This window comes from Spermophilus citellus, assembly GCF_964194105.1.
Source record: "Spermophilus citellus genome assembly, chromosome: 4".
Taxonomy (NCBI): Eukaryota; Metazoa; Chordata; class Mammalia; order Rodentia; family Sciuridae; genus Spermophilus; species Spermophilus citellus.
Window position 1 is genome coordinate 15,215,163 of NC_138185.1, and position 22,595 is coordinate 15,237,757.

At 50.9% G+C, this 22,595-nt stretch overlaps 1 protein-coding gene across 8 annotated transcripts in view; it reads right to left on the reverse strand.

Annotated features, from left to right (window-relative positions):
* The window catches only part of HNF4A (hepatocyte nuclear factor 4 alpha), a gene marked incomplete at both ends in the record, with an annotated part of 50,799 nt that overhangs the window by 19,658 nt on the left and 8,546 nt on the right, over positions 1-22,595 (reverse strand). For 4 of the 8 annotated variants that reach the window (XM_081291844.1, XM_081291843.1, XM_081291842.1 and 1 more), the window contains one exon: positions 2,180-2,294. The exons of 2 other annotated variants lie outside the window; for them this stretch is intronic. In XM_081291844.1, coding sequence (XP_081147970.1) covers positions 2,180-2,294 — 115 coding nt within the window. Of the gene's footprint in view, positions 1-2,179; positions 2,295-10,964; positions 11,005-22,595 lie in introns of those variants that run through there. 2 more of the 8 variants (XM_081291848.1, XM_081291846.1) reach the window with 1 other exon arrangement.

Below are 22,595 nucleotides of genomic sequence, written 5' to 3' on the forward strand. Positions count from 1 at the left end.
CCAGTGACCCGGGAGGTTGAGGCAGGAGGATTGCAAGTTGGAGGCCAGGCTCAGCAACTTAAAGAGACTCTATCTCAAAATTTTAAAAATAACGGGCTGAGGATATAGCTCAGTGGTAGAGCGCCCCTAGGCTTTATCTCTAGTACTGCAAAAAGAAAAAAAAGAAAGAAACATGGACCCCTCCTGCTGCTGCTTCTGAATTGGGGTGGGGGATGGGTGTCTATCCTTGGAGCCTTTGAGCAACCAGCTCAGAATATACCCCCAAATCTTTAGAGGACAACGTCATGTAACCCCAACACCCAGACCACTGCAAGCGCCAGTGGAGGAGTCAGACCCTGCTTACAGATGCCCAGGGTCCTTGAGATGACCTGTGTTGGGGCCAGGGCTAAGCACTCAGGAACCTTATCTTATTTATCCTCTGGTTAGCCCTGGGAGGCAGGCGATACTACTGTCCCCGTTCTATAGATAAGAAAACTGAGGCTCAGGGAGGAAAGTAGCTTGCTGGGTTCCCACGGGGTCAGATTTGAGCTCCAATCCTTTGGGCTCCAGAGTTGGAGGTGTTGTGTCTTAGGGACACCCAATCAACCTTTGCCTCAGGAGCACACGAATCCTGGGCTCTGGATGAAGCTGTGCAGAGGCCAGGAGTGTGACAGCACGTACTGTCCCTGTGAGGTCACAAGACACCCTGTCTCGTGCAACAGAAACATGTCTGCTGTTTCCAGAGCATTGCCCCCTGGAGCTCCAGATCCTCCTAGAAGCCAGATGGGCTTCTCCTGGGGTGGAGAAGCCCATTTCATAGAAGATGCAGAGGCTAAGAGAGGAGGTGACATGCCCAAGGTCACACAATGGTGGATGGCAGGGGTGGGTGAGCACCAATGAGACTGACCCAGCTGCCACCTCCTCTTTCTAGCTGCATGAACCAGCACTTTCCAGCCCTCTGCCAGAGCCTGTCACCAAGGGGCTCAGAGCTGTGGGAGGAAGCAGCGGAAGGCTGACCTCGACCAGCTGCCATCTCTGCTCTGAGGCTGGCCTGGGACCCACTAGGGCCCTTTGCCTCCAGGGTCTTCCTGCTTCCAGGCTTTCTGCTTCCTCCCACCTCCTGCAGAGAACCGGAGACCGCCCAGCGCCTACAGATGCATCATTAGTGAAGTGAGAACCAACCTGGAAAGTCACACACAGGTGACAATACCTGCTGAGAGGCAGATGGAGATGAGGCTGGTGTGAAGCTCATTTGGTGAATGGCTACAGCAGAGATCACACAAAAGGCTTTGCAAGGTCACACACTGACCCCCACACAGGGGATATGCACAGACACACAGCAGGTGCAGACATGGGTGCCCCGCAGAATGGCTCGCAGGACACACAGGCAGAAAGCACGGGGCACAAAAACGTGTGCCCACCTCCACCAATGTAGCCAGCTAACATGGCACTTGTGAACAGACATCCACAGACCTGCACACACACTCAGGCTGCTTATGTTACATAAACAAGACACACAGACAGACCTACTGGGACACAGACCTACTCGAGGAACAAATACCAACAGGAACAGATGCAGAACACACACAGGCCTAAACACAAATAGGCCAATGTACTTCCAAAGGTACGCGTCTGCCCCTCCCAGACACTACACAGAAACTCACAGAATCACACACAGAAACACACACAAAGCACACAGCCGAGGCGGCCTCTGCGCCAGCTAATCTTGCCCGAGAGCTCCCTTTCTACACTCCAATTCCCCGGGGAAAGTCCCAAGGACACTCTGAAATGCAGCTGTGCCTCCAGCCACTGTCTCCAGGGACAAGCACCTTTCCATCTCTCTGACCTAGGCCAAGGGCCTCCAGGGGGGCATGTTGGTTTGAATTATTGGAACTGGACACTGAAAAGGAGCTCCTCTTTACATCTCTGTTGCCAGCGGCAGGCCCAGCAGGACAGCTCTGAGGTCATAGGGACTGTGGGAGGGCCTGGAATAGGGGGATACTGGGATCCATTTTTGCTGAAAATCTGCCCTGGCCAGGCTCCCCTCACCCAGAATGCCTCTGGCTGTGGTACCTGGGCTTCACCTGGCAACATCTGTGCAGCCCACAGGACCCACCTACCATATTCTACCATTCTCCTCCCACCCCGAAACCAAGCTCCAAGATCGGCTCCCATACCTGGGCACACCTGCCCCACCTACCATTGCCCATGCTCAACACCTGCACATTCTCAAATTCCAGGGTGGTGTAGGCCGGGTCCAGCGCGGCACTGTAGTCAGCCATATCCATGTCGACGAGAGTTTTGGAGAGGCGCATTCTCCCCTACCTCCGCGCCTCGGCCACCCGCCCTACCCAGGATGCCCACTCCCAGCCCCTGCCCTCCACCCTCCCCCTATCTCCCCCAGGTCCCTTCTCTGCCTTCCTTCCTTTCAAACTGTCCTCTGGGAGGCTCAGCCTGGAGTCTGGGCCTAGCTTCTGCGAAGGGGTGGAGGCTGTGCTGGGGAGGGCTGGGGGTTAATGGTTAATCGTCCCCCGCTGGTGGATAGGCTGGGCGGGGCCGGGGATTTGGTTGTTTGTGGGTTTCTGACTGACACCTGGGGGGCTAATTACAAGGCTGGGGCCTTCACCAGTATTCAGTTATCGGTTCTGCAAGGCAGGCGCTGAATGTGCTGGCATTCATTAGACCCCTGACTCGGCCACTCCACAGTCACTGTCACCCCAAGTGGGACATTCAGACTGGATGCTCAGGCAGTGACAGTCGATCTCCAGGACGCCCTAACTCAGTCACTTCCTAAATCATTAACTTCACCCCTCAGTGCTCCTGCAGAGATAAATCTCCCTGTGGACCATGAATGGAAACCTAATCCCAGGCCCAAGCAGGAGTCCTGTGGATCCTGGGAGCTCCCTTCCAGTTCCCTTCCATTTTCCCACTTGCCATGGGAACAGAATGGACTGGAAGGGTTGGGAGGATGGGGCTCAACTCTAGGTCCCTCCCTGGCTTTCTATGACTCCCCAATGGCTACCACTAGCCACATAGCTCCACTGATTCCTGGTCTCATCTTTTGCTTTCCTCGGCCCCCGCCCACTCCCAGACACAGGCTGAGACAAGGTTTGCGGCCCGGCAGGCCTGGGTTTAGCACTCAGGCGCCTGCCACCCCCTAATCATCACTCTGGGTAAATGATTCTCCTCGCTGAGCCTCAGTTTCCTTCTCTGTAAAAGGTACAATCAACCTCAAAGGCAGTTTAGTAATGAGATGGCAGAAGAAAACACCCCCGTTCCTGTCTCCCTGTCACTCTGCACACAGTTCCTCCATGCAGTGGGGCTTCATGGATGTACCTGTGGTGCGGTCACCTTCAGAAGGGCCCTGTGTGCGGCCAGTGCTGTGTTGTTGCTCTTGACATCTTTTGTGATGTCTGAACAAGGCGCCCTGCACTTTCATTTGGGACTGGGCTCTCAAAATTCTGCAGCGTGCCCGGACTGTCTTCAGCTCTCGGCTCCGCTGGTCCTTCTCATGCCCTGCAACCCTCTGTGCCTTCTCTACAGACGTGTTCAAGGGCTCCAATGCCAGCCAGGGAGATGGCATTGCAATGCAGAGACTTAGGAGGCCTGGGCCTGTCCTGCTCTGCTGGTCAGAAGGGAGGTCGGGGGCGGAAGGGGGGGCATGTGGTAAAAACCCAGGGAAAGAGGGGGAGGGCCAGCCCAGGAGCCCTGGTGGGTGAAGCGTGAGGGAGCTAGGGGTGAGTGCATGGGCAGGGGAATGGAAGAGGGGCAAAGGCAGGAGGTGCACCCTCTCCATGTTCTTCAACCACCAGAAGCCTTCCTTTGCCCTGGTTAGCTTTATTCTCCCCTTTCCCCCTCTATTCCTGGAGGTGAGGAGGTGGGGGTGCAGGAGGAGGTGCATAAGAAGAGGGGGAGAACAGAGGCAGGATTGGCTGCCAGGAGACTGGAGTTTAGAAACCAGCCCTGTCACTATTCGGATGGCTGTGTTTACATCACATCTTGTCCCAGGGCTTCAATCTCCTCATCTGTAAAATGGGGAGACAATCCTGGTCCAGTTGTTTCTGATTAGCCCAACCCACACCTGGGATTCAGATGCCGGCGGGTTCCTCCTGTGCTCCAGCACGGAACATCTGGAGCCAGCTCCGGTGGCCTTCAGGGCAACACTGGACTTGGGAAGACCCAGCTAGAGGATAAACACAGGAGAGATGCACAGCTGCTCAGGGAGGGGCCAGGGGGGCACCCAGGCCCCTGCCACCTATCTGCCACCTGTGACAACCCATGCACAACTTCCCCTTACACAGTCCAGTGATTCATCAACGGTAAGAGACGCACTTCCAGATTTCCAAAACTGGAGTGTGATCATTGGCAAGTCAGAGTTTAATTAGGCAACCAAACAACCATGCATCTTCCCAGAGATGATGACTGAGATGCAATGACATAAGGTCTAGGATCAAGCAGGGTCAGCCAGGCCACACCATGCCACACACAAGAACTCCAGGTGGACGCCGGGAGCTCTGAGGTGCACCAACCACAGTGGATGTGACTTACCCACGGCATGGCACGCAGCCCACGAGGCTCAGGCCAGATCCCTGTCCTACCCCATGAGATCTACTCCAGAAGTAAATCTACCTATTTGTCAACTACAAATTGCATCTTCTAGCATATACACAATTCACCCCACCTTCAGCCAACGTGGAACAGTGTCTTGCACATCTACTTTCCTCCCATAAATGACACTTTGCCTGTGAGATCCCCTGGCTCTGCACCTCAGGTGAGTTATTCTGAATCACTGGATTCTCCTTCCAAACAATGGGCCTAACTTGTAGGGATTTTTTTAAAAAGATTAAATGAGAAAATACTATATGGTCCGCAGTTTTTCTACCCCACAATTTCCCTTTAGGGGCATAAACCATAAAGCTTGAAAGTCAGACAGATCTGGGTCAAAATTCAGGTGCTGTAATTGACCAAACTCTGGGATCTCAGGTTCTATTTCTCTTGGCTTTACTTTCAGCATCAGAAAAATGGGGCTGATCTCCTCTTCAGGGGATGGAGCAGGCATTGAATGGCTACATATAGGCCCTCTGGACCCAGAGTTTCTGAATCAGAGGATTTAACCAACCTCAGATGGAAAAATTTGTGTCACAACTGAACGTGTGTGCAGGATGTTTGTTTTTGAGACGGGTCTCGCTATGTTGTCCAGCCTGGCCTTGAACTCAAGGCCTGGCCTCCAGAGATCCTCCCGCCTTAGCTTCCCAAAGACCTGGGACCACACCTGGCTATAGCACAGAAGATTTTTCCTTGCCATTATTTCTTTGCCTACACAATACAGTATAACCACTATTTACGAAGCATTCACAATGTATTCGGTAGTATATCTCGTAATGATTGAGGATGTCTGTAGGTCGTGTGCAAATTATATTAAGCAATTTATAGTAAGGACTTGAAACACTGATTTTGGCCTTGGAGAGCGTCCTGGAACCAATCCCTTGAAGGGCAAAATAGCAGGGGTCACTGTTGTTGGTGCTGGACTCCTTGAGCTGCTGGCCACAGGATCTTTGGGAATTGGGACCCTATCTCTGGAAAGCTCCCAGGTGTGGCCTGCCCGGCCCTGAATGAGCCCTGGACTTGAAGCCATCGATTCTTCCCCTTCCTCTGGAGCTGTCAGGACCCAGCTCCAAAGGGCAGCAGCTCCCAGGAGCTGACAGGACGGCAGAGCTCGCTTGAAGGTCCAGGAGAGGAGTTTAAGAAGGGAAGGAGAGGCTGCCACCCGTGGGCCCGGATCACATGCCTCTGCCATGCACAGGTAAGGGCGAGCCACTATAGGAGGCAGAGTTTTCTTTTAAATTACACTAATGGCTAATGTTTATAGAGATGTGCTAGGCCTGGTGCTGAGAACCAAAACTCTTCATTTCATCTGATAGATGGCAAAACTGAGATTCAGAGAGGTGAAATGACTGTCCCAAGGCCACAGAGTGCAGCAGAGGGACTGCCATTTGAACCGCCTGGCTCTAGAGCTCCCTTGTTGCCCCACTCCTGGAGCCTCCAGAAGAACTCCAGAATTCTGGAGCTCAGGGCTGGTTCCAGACACAGCCAGGGCACCCAAGGGCCTGAGGAGTCACAGTCCGGTCCCCAGACACATGGAGGTTGAGAGGCATCCTCCAGGTGCCCAGCCACCCCAGGGCCACCTGGTGCCTGTCCTCTCCTGGGGACTTACCACTCCAGCAACTCCTACTCTTTCTTTTCCACCCGCCACGCGGGGCGTGGGGCAGGGAAAACCAGGATTTTATTGAGACAAAGAACAAAAGTCGTGGGGGAAAGAAGCCAAGAGCCATCTCCCCTGTGGGGTAGGGCCCTTCAGTTTTGCCCCTTTGAAATTTCAAATTCCAGTTTGTGGACAAAGTCCTAACTATCTCACAATATAGGTTCCCAACTGCTGACCAAACTCCAGTCTAGCCGCCACCTGGCCCCAGGCTGGCCTGGTCTGGCTGCTTCCCGACAGCTCCTAAGATCCGGGGTAGGAGGCCAAGGGCAGCTGGGGTCCGCCAAGGACCCCCACCTCCCACCTGAGAGGACAGCTTCCTGCCCAGAGTTGGGATCTGATGCTTGCTGGTCTCAACAGCAGATGCCAGGTAGGCGCCCTGGCTGTCTGGGCCTCTGGGCTCCTCCTGGAGCCCCCGACGGACCACCTGCTCACACTGCCATGGCTTAATCCCCAAGGGACCCCACAGCACTGGACAGGCTGTGTCCCTGACCCACTCCTTTGGCACATGGAGACACTGAGGCTGTCGGCAAATGGAAGCTGCTGCAGTTTGAAGAGTGGAGCTGGCCAGAGACCAGGGGGCCCCTCCCTGAGCCCCAGAGGCTGGAAGGGACTTGGGAATTGCTCCAGGCCACTCAGTGGTGGCAGGTAAGCTTGGACTGAACAAGGAGGTCAGTCCCCTTCGCTTCCTCTCCTACAGAGGATGGCCCCGTGTGTTTGTTCACTCAGTGACTGATGGCCACCAGGTTGCCCTAGGAGCATTTCCGAGAGGAAGACGAGGGAGCTGGGGCTGAAGGCCAGTGGGTTTGGAAGGAAACACTATTCACATGGTTAACTGATAACTGGGCCCCATCCCCGGGCCTCCACAGGCCTCTTCCTCCCTCCCTCTCCTCAGCATGATTAAGATGAACTTACCTGCCTGCTAATCATTGCTGAGACTGTTGATTTTGCCTTAAAAAATTAACTGGGCATGAGTTTGCGGTTTGCCTCACCCCTAACCCTGAAAAGGCCTGGGTGGGCAGGAGGCCTCCTGGGTTATGCAAGAGGCCGCTGGCCTCCCCACGCGCATCCCGCGGCCTCCTCTGCCATCCTCCAAAGGGGAGTTTTGCTCAAAAGTCAACAGTCTGCCTGTCCCCCTGCCGGGTCCTGAGCAAATTTGCTCTGTTACCAAAGAGAGATAAAAACACTGCGGAATGGGGGTGGGGGGAAATTTCCAAATGGGGATGTGAAGCAGTGGCTTTGAGCTTGGGTTTCTAGAATCCTGCAGCATCAGAGCCAAGAGAACCCTTTGGAGGATGTGGGCTGGGGCTTTTTATTTTTATTTGACTTTTCAAAGCAGCTTCTGGTGTTCCCAGGAGCCCACGGATTGATGCCCTCTTAGGTGTGATCTTTTTTAATGTTTCCATTGAGAGAAGGGAGACCACAGGTGCAGCCTCAGCCCCTCAGTGTGCAGATGGGAAAAGAGGCCAGGGGAGTGGTGGGTGCCTCAGACAAGAACACAGGCCACCCAGGTATCCTGGGTCTCCAGCCCAGACAGGGATAACAGGTTCTCTCTGCGCCTGAATGACATGTTGAAGGACATCAGGGAACAAGGTGGCTGCATGCAAATCTTCCCCTGCCATCCTCCTCTCCTCAGAGGGCAAAAGTAAGCAGAGAGGTGTCCTGAGAAGTCCTGGAAGATCCCACGGCAGGGGACTTCACCTGTAGTGTGTTCTGTGGTCCTCTGAGGAGCAGGACCAGCAGCATGAGCTGCAAACCAGACTCTGTCACAGCTCCTCTTGGCCAAACCCTGCCCTGACTCTTGATCCCTCCGAACCTCAGTTTCTCTCCCTGTAAACTGGGAACAATACCTACCTAACTCCTAGGGTTGTCAGGAGGGTGAATGGAGTAAAAAGCATTCATTGATAATGAGGGCCAATGTGCATGCAGCTGTTTGCGGGGGGTGGCTATCCATCCGTGTGTTAGCTCATGAATTCTTACACCACCCTAACACAGACAGTGTTTTTATCACCATTTTATGGAGCATGGGCACAGAATGATTGAGTCATGAGCTCAAGCCCACTCAGCTGATAAGAAATAAGTTAGGATTCAACTCCAAACTGATTGCAGAATCTGTGCTCCTAACCCTAAAGCTACCCTGTCTTTCCAGGAATGTACGTAGTAAGGGCTCAAGGAAAGCTGGTCAGTAGAGGGGCATGGAAGTCCCTCTGGTCAGAGATCAGGGCATTGCGGGAGCTGCTGACTTTGAGGTAGAGAGGATGGCCAGAGGCTGAGCCATCAGGAGGAAAGCCAGGACCCAGTCTGTGTGGGCGGAGCCGCCCTGTGGGTTGCCTGCCTGCTGGGGGGGGGGGGCGGGGGGCGTTCCTGTTCTCCTGTTTATGTTCATCTCTTCTGTTTATGTTCCTGACTTTATCTGCAGGGGTGACCTTGGGGAATTAGATGGGGCCTAGCCTGCCCTCATGGGGCCTGAAGGGTGATGGGAAGTTCCTGCTCAGTCCAGGCCCTTGTCTTAGGGATAAAAGTCACCCTTAGCCTCTCTGGATCCCTCCTGAGGGGCTTCAGGGATTTGTCTGGAGGTCACTGCGATTTGCAAGTCCTGAGACTTAGGCCAAGATCATTGTGTACAGTTGTATAAGCTGCTCCCCACACACATGTTCTCTAGCCAAGATGGTTGAGTGGGGGTAGAAATCCAGCCCTTGCTCCAAAGCCCATGAACTTTGCCTGCCTGGAGGGGGATGCCTTTTTCTTATTTGCACAAAGAATCCATGTAAGCTACTGCGAGCTCTGCCCCAGCTCTGTTTCCAGCCACTCTGTGACCTCGGACAAAGCCCCATCCCTCCCTGGCCTTGGATTCCTGTTTGGGAAGTTATGTCTAGCATAAAGCAGAGATTCAATCTAGACAGTGAAACAGAATCCTGGGATCTTAAAAATATATATATAGATGCTCAGCTGCTCAGGTAGCTCAGTGGTAGCTCAGAGCAGAGGGGACGTTGTTCCATTCTCAGCCCTAAAGCAAAACACTGAGGCCCAGGCTGGGTGATACACCAGTGATCAAATCTTAAGAGTAGCAGATCCTTGACCTGCTCAGAGCACTGACTGGGCTTCAGTATTTTTTGAAATCCCTGGATGATTCTGATCATCCAGGATGATTCAGGCCCATCATAGAAAGCTTGACATTTTGAAGCGGAAAGACCTTGACACAGGTTCAAGTTTTCCAACTAAGTGCAACTTTACTATTCAGAACTTCAGGGAGGATTGGTTTCCCCATCTGTAAAATGGACTCACAACTCCCTCACAATGTCAGAATGCTGAGTTAGTGGATAACATCCTGAGATGGTCCCTGATTCTTGGTGCCAATGGCTGTTATTGTTACTGTCAATAAAATATTGGCATCAAGTAAAAGGCCCTTCCAGGCCAAGAGTTCAGGGACATGGAGCCAGGCTTTCTCTGTCCCTTGGATGCCCATCTTCTCTGCACACCTGTTCTATTATTGAAGTGTGTATGGTGATGATGATGATGATGATGATCTGATTTGTTAGACATTGCACATTTATTTCTGAATCATTAATGACCTTCACATGGCTCAGAATCAGATGTGAAAAAGGTACCCTGTTGAGAAGCCCGGTCCACTCTGCCCGCTGCTGCCTGAGCTCTCCACCTCTTTACCACCCTTCCTCATTTTCGTACTTTCTCATGGATCTTTCTTGAAAGTCTTTCACGGAAGTACAAGAACCTATAAGATCACAGGTCGTCAGCCCTACCTCCCACACTGTCCTGCCTCCTGCCTGTTTCCTTGACCATTGTGGCCTGCAGATTTTCCCATAGCAGTTGAGAGCCAGCTTTGACGGGGAGGAAACAGGCTCTGGGAGGGAGCGTTGTTTTCCCAGGAAGCCAAGTCAGTCGTGTTTGGACTCTCTCTCCCTGGCTCCAGAGCCCGTGTCTGTCCCCTGAACTGAAGTGGCCTTCCAGGAATCCGGGCCTCAGGAGTTTGGGAGCCAGACATAAATTGGTGCAGCACAGACCTGGCCTGGGAAGGTGGGGTGGGGTGGGCTGTTAGGGCCCCTCCTGTTTCTGAGCCCTGAAGACCCAAAGACAGGCTAAAGTATGGAATAAGTCATCCAAATAGGGACCCAGTGAGGGGTGTCCCCTGGATGGGACGTCATGGCCTGGTGGCCCTGCCATCCAGCACTGTAGAACCTGCAAGCTCAGAGTGTGCTGGCAGCAGCAAGGTCCAAAGGAGGAGGGGCAGGGAGGAAGGGAAGCCTGGCCAATGGGACGGCCAATGCAGAGCCCTGGGGGACCCATTCCTGGAGGGCAGGATTTGGAATTCAAGACAGAAGTGGTGGGGAGAGCTTAGCCCACATTTTCCGTGCAGGCGAACTCAGGGTCCCCCTGGATCCTTGACCTGCTCAGAGCACTGACTGGGCAAGTCAAGCTCGCTCTCTGAGCCTCAGCTTCAAAATGAAGACTAGACAGCTGGTCTTTGGGCAGCCTTGAAGCACCCCTAAAGGCATCTTTGGGGGCTCCCTCTCCTTGTTGAGGGAATCTGAATCCTCTGTTTTGACCAGAATATCATTCACCTATCAGGGCCCCTTGGCCTTCCTGGATGGGGGCTGGGGATAAAAGTCTCCACACTGCTTCAAAGTCCAGCCTCCTCCCCCCCGTTCGGTGTCTCCCTCCTGCCACCCCATATTCCTTCCAGGCAAATGCAGAGGCAGGACCATACCTGGTGGGTCCTGGGGGAAGCCCTGGCCCCCGTCCGACATCCTCCTCCCGGTGCTATGGGGTCCCGCACAGTGGGCAACCTCTTCATCCTTGAGTCAGCCCCTGCTGCCACCCTGGCACCCTAGGCCCTGTGGGGACTGCTGGGCAGAGTTAATCCCTTAATACTGGTCACAATGAGATTTCAGGGATGGTGGGAGGCGGTCTCCATGGAGACTGAAGACCTGTCCAGGACCCACGCAAGGAATTAGCCCCAGGCCTCTGCAAGGGGCCCCTAGAGACCCAACCCAAACAGTGGGAGACACCGGGCCTGCAGGCCTGGGTCTGGCCCTCCTGCTCTCTGTGTTCTTTTGCTGAACAGGTGAGACACATTCATGGAAGCCTGCGTCACCTTTCTGAGCCAGATTCTTTATCCTCCATTTGGGGTTCTGAGCCTCAGTCAGCTTTTCTCGAAGAGTGCCACTTTGGGAATCTGTTAGACCTGAATTTGATGCTCAGCTTTTCCATCTCAGACTGCCTCGGGCCAAGCACTGTGCTTCTCTGAGCCTCAGTTTCCTCATCTTTAGGATGGGCACCATAATGCCACCCTGGTGTCACTCTTGGGTCTGTGTGGTGGGTAGTGACACTCAGTGAATGTAAGTGTCTTCACCTCTTTCTGCTGCCCTTCCCCAATCATCTGCAGACCCCACACCTTATCCTCTTCCCTGGCGGAGAGCTGTCACATCTCTGCCTCCCTGTCCCTCCTCCAAGTCCCATCTTGGTCATTTTCCTCTGGCCAGTCCTGCCAACCAACCTCCCACAGCCCCAGAGCTTTTCATCATCACAGTTTAATCAGGTGGTGCTCGTCTGCCCCCTCCTCTAGCAGGGTCCCCTTTACCACTGCATTCCCAGGACCCAGGTGGCGCTTAATATAACCGGTTGGTTGAATGAAAGAGCCAACCGAACCAAGGAATCGTCGGCCCCAGCGTTCACCACTGATTCAGCACCTGCCCCGTGTGCGATCCCAGGAGATGCCACAGCGAAGATCCTGGGCAAGAGCCCTGTCTCACAGGGCTGCAACCAGCAAGCCAGGTCAAGGCTGCCCAGGCAAACTGCAAGTCCAGAAAAACGGAATGCTTTTCTAAAGTAGGTCCCACAGAATGCATGCGGCATACTCATACTTTAAAAGTTTGTGGTTTATCTCAAACCCAAATGAGAGTCGTGGATTGTTTCTGGAAGCTCTATCCCCCCCCTCCCCTGGCACACAGCTTGGGTCGTGGTGGAAAGGCGGGGTGGGGACCGAAATCAAGTAAATAAACAACCAAGTACATTCAAATAGTGGTTAAACAATGACACAGCACGATGCGACAGCACACCGGGACAGGTAGGGGGCGTCTTTGGATCTGACAGCAAGATTTCACCTGCACCACTTTTAATCCCAGTGTTGCTTAGGAAAAGCCCTTTGAGGATCTTAAAGGGCACGAGGGAGACTCCGCGGCGGGCAGAGGGTACCAGCCAGGGTAAGGGGCTGCTGAATCTCACTCGATAGACTCCGCGGTCTGCAGCTTGGACCTGGGCCTTCGCAAACCTGCGCGAACCCGCAGACCCACCCCTCGGGTCAGCCAATGTCCTCGACGGGGCTAGGAGCCAGGAGAAGAGGCCAAAGGAGCTGTGCAGAGAAGCGTGGCCACCTGGCCAGAGCTGGGAGCCCTGACACACTTTCCCCTCCCTGGCCCGCCCCACCCCCGGCGCAGCAGGACCTGCTGCGAGCCCCGAGCCAGAGGGCGTCCTGGAGGAGGCGACAGCGACGCACCTCTGCCGCGCTTGGCACTCCCCGGGCTCCCCCTAGTGGCCCGCGCGGCAACTGGCGCTCAGAATTAGGTAGCTGGTAGCTGTCACAGAGCCTTCACCGACCACAGGAGCCGCGCCACAGGCCCACCAATCACAGGACCAGTCGGTCTACATCTCTCCAAACCCGCGGAAGCCAGCTCGACACAATCACCAATAACAGCTCGTCGCTACTGCACCAATCAGGACGCAAGACGTAAAAACCGGTTCCCCAGGCCGCCTCCGCGCTGCCCTTCCAGGGTTCCTGAAGCCTCAGTTCCCAGCACCTGGTGCCAGTGCGCAGGCGCCTTGGAGGAGGGTCCCAGGCTTTGTGCTGGCTCCTCGCGGAAGCCCACGTTTGCATTCAGAGGCATATTTAATGACATTGCTGTCATTAAATGTCACCCCTCCATTATGGAAATTGGAGGGTATGGGCAGTGGAAAAACTGGACCTTGGAGTCAGACACACTGAAGCTTTGTGCAGAGGGAGATTTGCTTCCCTTTCCTCAGTAATATCTACACGAAATACCTGTCACCCTTCCCCATCAACAATTCAAGGGCAAATACTAGGAGTCACTATCTTTGTGTCCCGCCTCACCTGCTATCTCTCCCTTCATCAGAAAACCCAGTTCTTTCCACCTCCAACAGTATCTAGAATTTTCATCATCTTTCCATCTCCAACTGAACCAGCGGTGGCAGAAACGCCCATCATCTTTGGACATCTGTTTTCCACTCGGGCTCCCCTGCCACCCACTCCTCAGCCTGGGACAGGGGTGATCTTGTACAAGCCTACATTGGATCAGATCCTCCTCTACTTACACCTTTACAACCTCCTTTGCATTTATAATAAAGCTCATAAAACCCCTGCCAGAGACTAGAGCAGGGCACAGCCTCCTTTTTAACCTCTCTACCTCTCCAACCTTATTCCATCCGGCTCCTACACCCCCACCTTTTTTTCCTTTCCTGTCTCAGGGCCTTTGCACATTCTTTGCCCTCTGCCTGGAATATGATTCCTGGGTCCTTTGCATGCCTGTTGGGTGAAAAAAAATATCCTTCAGATGTGGACTTAATTTTTATTGTATCTGGGAGGAAATTCCTATATGTTTATGCAGGGTCTCTGCATCCTTCGCCTCTTTATTCTCTGTCTCTGAACCTATTATTTCCCCTTAGCACTTTATATTGATTTGAAATGGCACAAATGTTTGGTTACTTGTGTGTTAACTATTTCCAGGTCAGGACAGAATGCCTTTATTTTATTTGTATATGGTGCTAAGGATCCAACCCAGTGCCTCACACATGCTAGGCAAGCGCTCTGCCACTGTGCTTCAGCCCCAGCCCTCAAAAAAAAAAAAAAAAAAAAAAAAGATTTTTAAGGAGAGACTACTAATCATATGCTGACATCCTTGGTAAACAGTAGGCAATCAACAGAAAGGAGTTCATGCTTATAGAAGTTCTGGAAGGTGGGGATTGAAATCATAGATGCTTCTACACGTAGGAGGGCTCAAGAAGTGAAAAGCACTTGCTTGTCCACCAGAGTTTCCTGACTTTGGTGCTGTCAGCTTCATGCATGGGGGCATGGAGGAGCTCTCCTGGGCTTGCAGGCTGCTTGGCAGCATCTTTGGCCTCAATTCATTAGATGCTGGTAGCACCTTGCCCCTCCCCCAAGAGGTGAACCCCCCCCCAAAAAAAAATCCTCCAGATATTTAAAAACATCGCTTGGGGGTCAAAATTTCCCCTGATGGAGCACCATGGTGCTAGACCTCTTAGATGCATAAGAAGATTTTCTCCCAGTAATTCAGAGCTTCTCAAATTTCAGTGTCCAAACAAATTATCTGGGGCCATTATTGAAAATCCGAATCCCTGGGGTCCTACCTTCAGGCTCTGGGCTCAGCAGCAGGGCCCAGGCAGCAGATGTTTCGTGAGCTTCCAGACGCTTCTGGTGCAGGATGCTCTCAGACCCCACTCTAAAAACTCTGCCAAGAATCCTCCTGATAACCTGATAAGCAGGCACTGTGGGAGGCCCCCACCCACACAGATCCTGCCTTTACTTCCTCTCCTTTCCAGCCACCCTTCCCTGGATGACTTTCCCAAGGAGACACAGAACCTGAATCAGCCAAGCCCACACTGCCTCATCTTCCTTCCGAGCAGACATACAAACTGACCACAGTTCAGTGGAAGCCACCTGTGGAAAGACCCTGGGGCACTGGGGATGGAAACCAGAGTTTCCCACATGCTAAGCTAGCACAGTGAGCTATTCCGTGAGCTAGACCTCCAGTTCCGTGTGTTTGTTCTTATTTTCAAAATAGGAGTGACAATGAGCGTGTGACTGGGAGTGTGAGTGGTATAGGTGTTGATCTACAGGAAGGGCTCAGAACTGGCTCGGCACAGTGACTGCTATAGAGAGCAGGCAGCGTCAAGAGCCAAGTGACTCAGGAGAAGTGTTTGAACTTGATGGAGGGGCACAAGAAACCCTGTGCAGTGGTCAAAAATAAACCACCTGACAGTGTGGTGGGGAGAGCTGCCCTAGCAGCAGGTAAGAGGCTGCACCTGGAAACCGCTGCCCAAACCTAGACTCAGGTGCCAGTGACAAGGACATAGTGCTCGGGTCACCAGAGCTGAGGCCCCCTGCATTCTACCCAGAAAGGACCAGAAAGGGACAGCTGAACCTGGTTCTGATTTTATAATTAGACACATAAAATTTTCCTAGGATGGGGCAAGGGGTGGAAACAATCAGAGAGCTAAAGGCCATGTGGCCTGGATCCTGGGGAAGAGGAGAGACACAGTGTAGCAGAGAGCCAAGGCATTGCCATTAAAATATAGCAATGGCACCATTTACAGAGCTGTTGGACCTGACTAAAATTAGAAGCTCTTGTCAGGCGCATTGCCCCAGGCCTGTAATCCCAGAAGCTCAGGAGGCTGAGGGCAGGAAGATCAGAAGTTCAAAGGCAGCCTCAGCAATTTAGTGAGGCCCTGAGCAATATAGCAAAATCCTGTGTCAAAATAAAATATAAGCAGGGCAAGGTGGCACAGGCCTGTAATCCCGGCGGCTTGGGAGGCTGAGGCAGGAGGATCATGAGTTCAAAGCCAGCCTCAGCAACCGCAAAGTGGGGCAGGAGGATCACGAGTTCAAAGGCAGCCTCAGCAACCGCAAGGTACTAAGCAACTCAGTGAGACCCTGTCTCTAAATAAAATACAAACACAGAGCTGGGGATGTGGCTCAGTGGTTGAATGCTACTGAGTTCAATATCCACTACCCACCTCCCCCAAATTAATTTCAACTGTTTTTTCATTCTTTTAAAATGAAACTTCATTTTGGTGTACTTGTAGATTCACTCACTTTTAAAAATTGTTTAAATATGGTTGCTGGAAATAGATAAATAGAGCAGCGTGGAGAGCCAAGAAGGTCTATACATATTTGAAAATGGAAGACAGAAGTGGTGGTAGGTACTGCATATCAGGCAATTAAGATGCCTTATTCAGTAAAGGGTACAGGACCAAGTGGCTTTTCAAATAACAACAACAAAAAAATGTCCTCTGCTCTGGTTTGGATGTGTCCTTCAGGAGCTCATGTGTAGCAATGCACAGGCTGAGGGCATGTAGATGTGAGGCCTTTAGGATTAAATGAGCTCATGCAGGTGGGTGTTCATGGCTTTCTGAAGGCAAGAGAGGCTCCCACAAGCAACTTGCTCTGCCCCTCCATGTAGTGACACAGCCAGGAGGCCCCCACCAGATACTGAAAAGATGCTGGTACCATGCCCTTAGATTTCCCAGCCTACAGCACTCTGAGCCAACTAAAATTCTGTGCTTTATAAATTACTCAGTCTTGGGTATTTTGTTATAGCAACAGAAAATTGAGTAAGCTAATATTCTCTTTTCGTACCACACACAAACCCAATCCCTATGGAATAAAGACCTAATTATGAAAATGAAAGCTTACATGCCTATAGAAAATATTTAGGGTGATATCTTCTTGCTCTCAGGGCACTGGAATAGTGAGTGGACAAGATACAAAAAGCACAAACCATACAGGAAAATACTATATTTAATGACTTTATAAATTAGCTAAAATATAACTACATTAAAACTCTAAGCATCTAGCCAGGCTCAGTGCTGCACGCCTGTAATCTCAGTCACTCAGGAGGCTGAGGCAGGAGGATTGCAAGTTTGAGTCCAACCTCATCTATTTAGAAAGACCCTTTCTCAAAATAATAAATAAAAAAGGACTTGGGGTATAGCTCATGAGTTAAGTGCCCCTGGGTTCAGTATCCAGTATGGTACATTAATAAATAAGTGAATAAATAAATGGAGTGGAAAGATTAGCTACAGATGTTCAATAGTACTTGCCATTAATATAACTAAAAAAGGATTAGTATCAAGAGTGAATAACTCAGGGCTGGTGCTGTAGCTCAGTGGTAGAGCGCTTGCCTAGCACGTATGAGGCACTGGATTCAATCCTCAGCACCATGTAAAAATAAATAAATAAAATAAAGGCAGGGCTGGGGATGTGGCTCAAGTGGTAGCGCGCTCGCCTGGCACGCGTGCGGCCCGGGTTCGATCCTCAGCACCACATACCAACAAAGATGTTGTGTCCACCGAGAACTAAAATAAATAAATAAATAAATAAATAAATGTTAAAAATTCTCTCTCTCTCTCTTCTCTCACTCTCTCTTTTAAAAAAATAAAATAAAATAAAATAAAAGGCAGGTTGACCATTTACAACTACAAAATTTTTTTTTAAAAAAGAGAACTATGTTCTCACTACTTTGAGAACAATGTTATTTCTGGGAACGGTGTGTCGGCCATACTGAATTATCTGTAGTGTGCTATTTAAAAACATATGTATAGGGCTGGGGATGTGGCTCAAGCGGTAGCGCGCTCGCCTGGCATGCATGCGGCCCGGGTTCGATCCTCAGCACCACATACCAACAAAGATGTTGTGTCCGCCAAATACTAAAAATAAATAAATATTTAAAAAAAAAAACATATGTATAAAAGGTCTTTCTTGCTAGACTGTGGTGCCGCAGGCCTGTAATCCCAGTGACTCAGGAGGCTGAGGCAGGAGGACCGCGAGCTGGAGGCCAACATCAGCAACTTAGTGAGATCTTATCTCGTAATAAAAAAATAAAAGAACTGGGGATGTAGCTCATCGGTAAAGCACTTCTGGGGTTCAATCCCCAGTAGACAAAATAATAAAAGTAACAACTCCTACAAATTGATAAGGCAAATAATGTAATAAGAAAGCAGGAAAAGATAAAGACAATCTCAGAAGGGGAGGAAACCCCAAGACAGAGAGAACCCCTCCGTCCCTCTCTAGCAATAGATGAAATGCAAATGGAAAAGTGAAGCATCATTTTACCTTCGTCAGCTCGCTTTCGAGGATGTGGAGCAAGGAGAACCCCCAACACTGCTGACAGGTGTGGGGTGGACAAGAGATCTTGTATCAAGATCTCATGGGAAGGAAGAGGCCCGCTGCCTGAGACTCAGAGGCCCCACTACTGTGCGGTGCCCTAGAGAAACTCTCATTCACAGACATAAGAATGTTGTTCGTGGCTTTAAGATGGTGACAAACTGGCTGGGCCTGGTGGCACATGCCTCCGAGGAGAATGGCAAGTTCAAAGCCAGCCTAAGAAACTTAGGGAGGCCCTAAGCAACTCAGCAAGACCCTGTCTCTAAATAAAATATAGATAAGTGCTGGAGATGTGGCTCAGTGGGTAAGAGCTCCTGGGTTCAATCCTCAGTTTAAAAAAAAAAAAAAAAAAAAAAAGATAGTGACTAAATGGAAACAACCCCATTGTCACAAAATGAAATAAACATACAAGGCATTTTAAGTGAGCGACTGCATTATGTGGATCAGTAGAGGAAGATCCAAAAGCCATTATGTGGGGTGAATCACAGGGCATTGCTGAAGGCTGCCTGCAACACACCGTTTGAATAAATTTCCCAAGCATGCAAAGTACTCCTTTTATTGCTCATGTTGTACAGCATGCAGAGTCAAAGTCCAAAAACGTGTCTGGTTATAATGACAATCACCAGACCTTGACAGTGGTCGCCTCTGAGCTGAGTGGCAGGGGTGACGGAATCGGAATCGAGTGGGGACAGGGGTTTCATTCTGTGTCACCTATCATTTCTCATTTAGACAAACAAAAATAAACCCAAAGAAAGTGTGACCCTCCAGGAGGATTTGACAGAACCGAGTACCAGCAACATACAATTCAGTAATCCTATGATTTTAAATATCTAGATAACCTAAAAAAAAATAAAATAAATAACCAGGAATATATGGAAGAGAAAACATTTCTCCGTTTGAGGCAGGAAGAGCTTTATCAGGAGTTAATGCTTTGGACTGTGGGGAAGGAGGGTTTGGGGGGGCTCTCCTGCATTGACCAAGGCCTGGTCATGAGTTCCTGGCTCTGAAAAGTTCTATGTCAGAAAGGTTCTGGCCATTTTGTGTAACTCAAGCAACTCACAATAGAATTCCTTCTATCGGGCTGGGGATGTGGCTTAAGCGGTAACACGCTCGCCTGGCATGCGCGGGGTGCTGGGTTTGATCCTCAGCACCACATAAAAATAAAATAAAGATGTTGTGTCCACCGAAAACTAAAAAATAAAAATAATAATAATAAAAAAAAGAATTCCTTCCGTCTGAGCGAGTCACTTGGGAAAAACCTGCCTTCCTAGTCTTGGCTCTGCCACCCACTTGCGGTCTGGTTTTGCGGATCACCTTTCTTCCTGGAGCCTCAGTTTAAATGGGCATGCAAAGAGGACACCGCCAGAATCCTCACCTGTTTTCACCTCTAAGTCCCCAGGTTGCAGCCCAACACTAAGATGCCGAGTCCAGGATCTGGGGATGTAGCTCAGAGAACGTGCCTAGCATCCACGAGGCCCTTGGTTCCATCCTCAGTGCCAAAATAAATAAATAATTTTTTTTTAAAATTACTAAGTGGTGGTGCACTCCATTACTGGTATTACACCCAGTGACTTAGTAGGCTGAGGCAGAAGGATCTTGAGTTCAAATCCAGCCTCAACAAAGTTGAGATGCTGAGCAACTCAGTGAGACCCTGTCTCTACATAAAATACAAATAGGGCTGAGGATGTGTCCCAGTAGTTGAGTGTCCTTGAGTTCAAAACTCAGTACCCTCCAAAAAATAAACCAGGGCTGGGGTGTAGCTTAATAGCAGACACTTGACTAGCTCATCTGTGGCCCTGGGTTGGATCCCCAGCACTGGTAGGGAGGAGGGGGACTGGGAATTCTTTGCTTAGTCATAAAACAATAAAAATAATCAATATGAGATGCCATATCCATTTAATTTTATTCCTCCTTACATAAATTAAAAAAATAACTGTTTTGCTATTTATTATTGTTATTTGCTAGGAATTGAACTTAGGGCCTCCCACATGCTGGGCAAATGCTCTACTACCAAGCTGCAGCCCCAGAACTATATTTTTTGTCACTTAACTAAAGCAGGTTCATGACAGAAGAATTCCAAAAATTCAGAGAAGCAGCCTTTACAGATAAGGAGACTGAGGGTCAGAAAGGTCAAGTCACCCCTGCAGGTCTCTAAACCAGTTCTTCCTAACCCTACAGCACAAGCTCTCAGCCCCTCCCAGGGCCTTCTCATTGGAAGTGGTCCCACCACTCCCAAGATTCCTCCCCCTCCCTCTTTCCTAAGCCCTCTCCTCAGAGGAGCTAAGACAGGTCTTTCCTGTAAACAGAAAACCTTAAATAATCCTCTCTCCACCCAACTCCACCCTCAGTCCCTGGATCTGGGACCTTGGGCAGACTGGAGACAGAATGGATGTGCAATTAAGTTTCAGATTGACCATTGTTTTGTGAATATCTGATAAGGAGATCACAAAGGAGGCTGGGACAGACTCCCTACAGTGGAGAATTCTAGTAGACAGGCCTGGAGTTCTGGGACCTGGATCCTCCGGAGGATAGATAATAGGTGGTCAGGCAATAAGGGAGGGGACGCTAGAGATAAGTGTGGGGAGGGGAGACCCAGCTGGAGACACAGGCCCCAGGGGTTTGGCTGGGACTGGTCCATTCAAGAACAGAAGAGGTAAGTGCAGGTCAGTGGTCACTGCTCTGGAATCCAAGGGACTAGACCAGAGCCATCCAGCAGAAACAGAGAGCCACAAATGTAGCTTTAAATGTTCTAATAGTCACATTAAAAAAAAAAAAATTTAGCGGCTCCCTGAAGCAGGAGATTGCATCCACTGGGCATGTGTGGTGGCACCTGCCTGTAATCCCAGCGGTTTAGGAGGCTGTGAGACAGGAGGATCATGAGTTCAAAGCCACCCAGGGCAACTAACTTAGTGAGGCCCTGGGAACTTAGCCTTTAGAGATAAGGAGACTGAGAGGGAATTTCCTGTCTCAAAATAAAAATAAAAAGGGCTGGGGATATGGCTCAGGGGTTAAGAACTCCTGGATTCAACCCCTAGTAAGAGAGAGAGAGAGAGAGAGAGAGAGAGAGAGAGAGACAGAGAGAGAGAGAGAACACCTAATTGAAATTAGTTCCATAGACCATTGTCTCATGGGTATGGGGAATCAGTGTAGTAGAGCTTCCAATTTTTGAAAGAAACTGGAAGTTGGGATTTTTAGAAGTTAACAGTCAATTTAAATTTGATTTAAACAATGAAAAATAAAACAACACAACTGTCCTTTAAACCCTGGGGCTCCCAGCTCCTGGGGCTGAACCCACAGGCAGCTGGGCCATGGCCTCTTGCAGCTGCTGGGGTACAGCTCCCTGGCGTCTCACCTCCTCCTCCACCCTTCTTCAGGCCTGTTTGGATAACTTTGCGACCTGTGCCTTCACAAGCCCTCCCTGAGGTGTGGCTGCCTCTGCTGCTTGTCCCAGGGAATCCTGGGGCCTTGGCCCTGTGGCCAGGCTTGGCCAGTCCCACGGCAGACAGTTGTCAAACAGAGGCTGTCTGGGTGGAGGGAGGCCTGTTTACCCAGGGCAGGGCCCAGGCAGAGGCCGTCGCTTCCTTCCCAGACCACTGGCCATCCAGCTGGGCAGCAGCCTAACTCAACTGTCCCCTCACAAATATTTATGGAGCGCCTACTGTGTGCCAAGCCTGTTGTCCACGCTGGGAACGCAGCAGGGAACACGACAGCCTGATCCCTTGCTGAGTTAGAGCAAAAGAGTCCAAGAGGGTGAGCAGAGGGTGGAATGGAAATTTTCAAAGCTGCAGGATAATGGGGTTGATGACAATGGGCTGGAGCGGGCAGGCTTAGTTGTGAGTGGCCTGGCTTAGTTGTGAGTGGCCTCTGAGAGGGGGACATCTGAACTAAGACCCAAAGGATGAGAAGAAATCATCCCTGGGAAGAGCCGGCGAGCGGTGAGAGTGTCTGAAGGGAGGAAATAACAGGGAGAACAACAAGAGAGCCCAGGGGGCCCTTTGGGTGGAAGAAAAGAGCTCGGGGGACTTATTTGGAGTGTGGCACAGCCCAAGCGAATTCTGTAGGGGCTTGGAACAGTTAGGCCCTCAAGTCCTCCAACTCTGCCCTCCCTCCATGGCTTCCTGTCCAGGCTCTTATTTCCAGGTACATTCCCAGGTGTTTGAAATACAGTTTCATTCTGACCTTTGGATGGTCACAATTGGGAAAGAGAATTCTCCCAGGCTTCTAACAGCAAGCGCGCACCTGCCGTCTCCTGAGCCTGTATCACCCAGGGCCAGCGCTCTGGGCTCTTTCCCCTGTATCTTCCTCTCATCTCTAAAGGTCATGGCTGTCCAGCTGCTTCCTGGTCTTTGGCTTTAGGGAGAATGCATTAGCTTGCTATTAGGAAGGATCTTGGATAAGTATATCCCAATTTGTGATGAATCA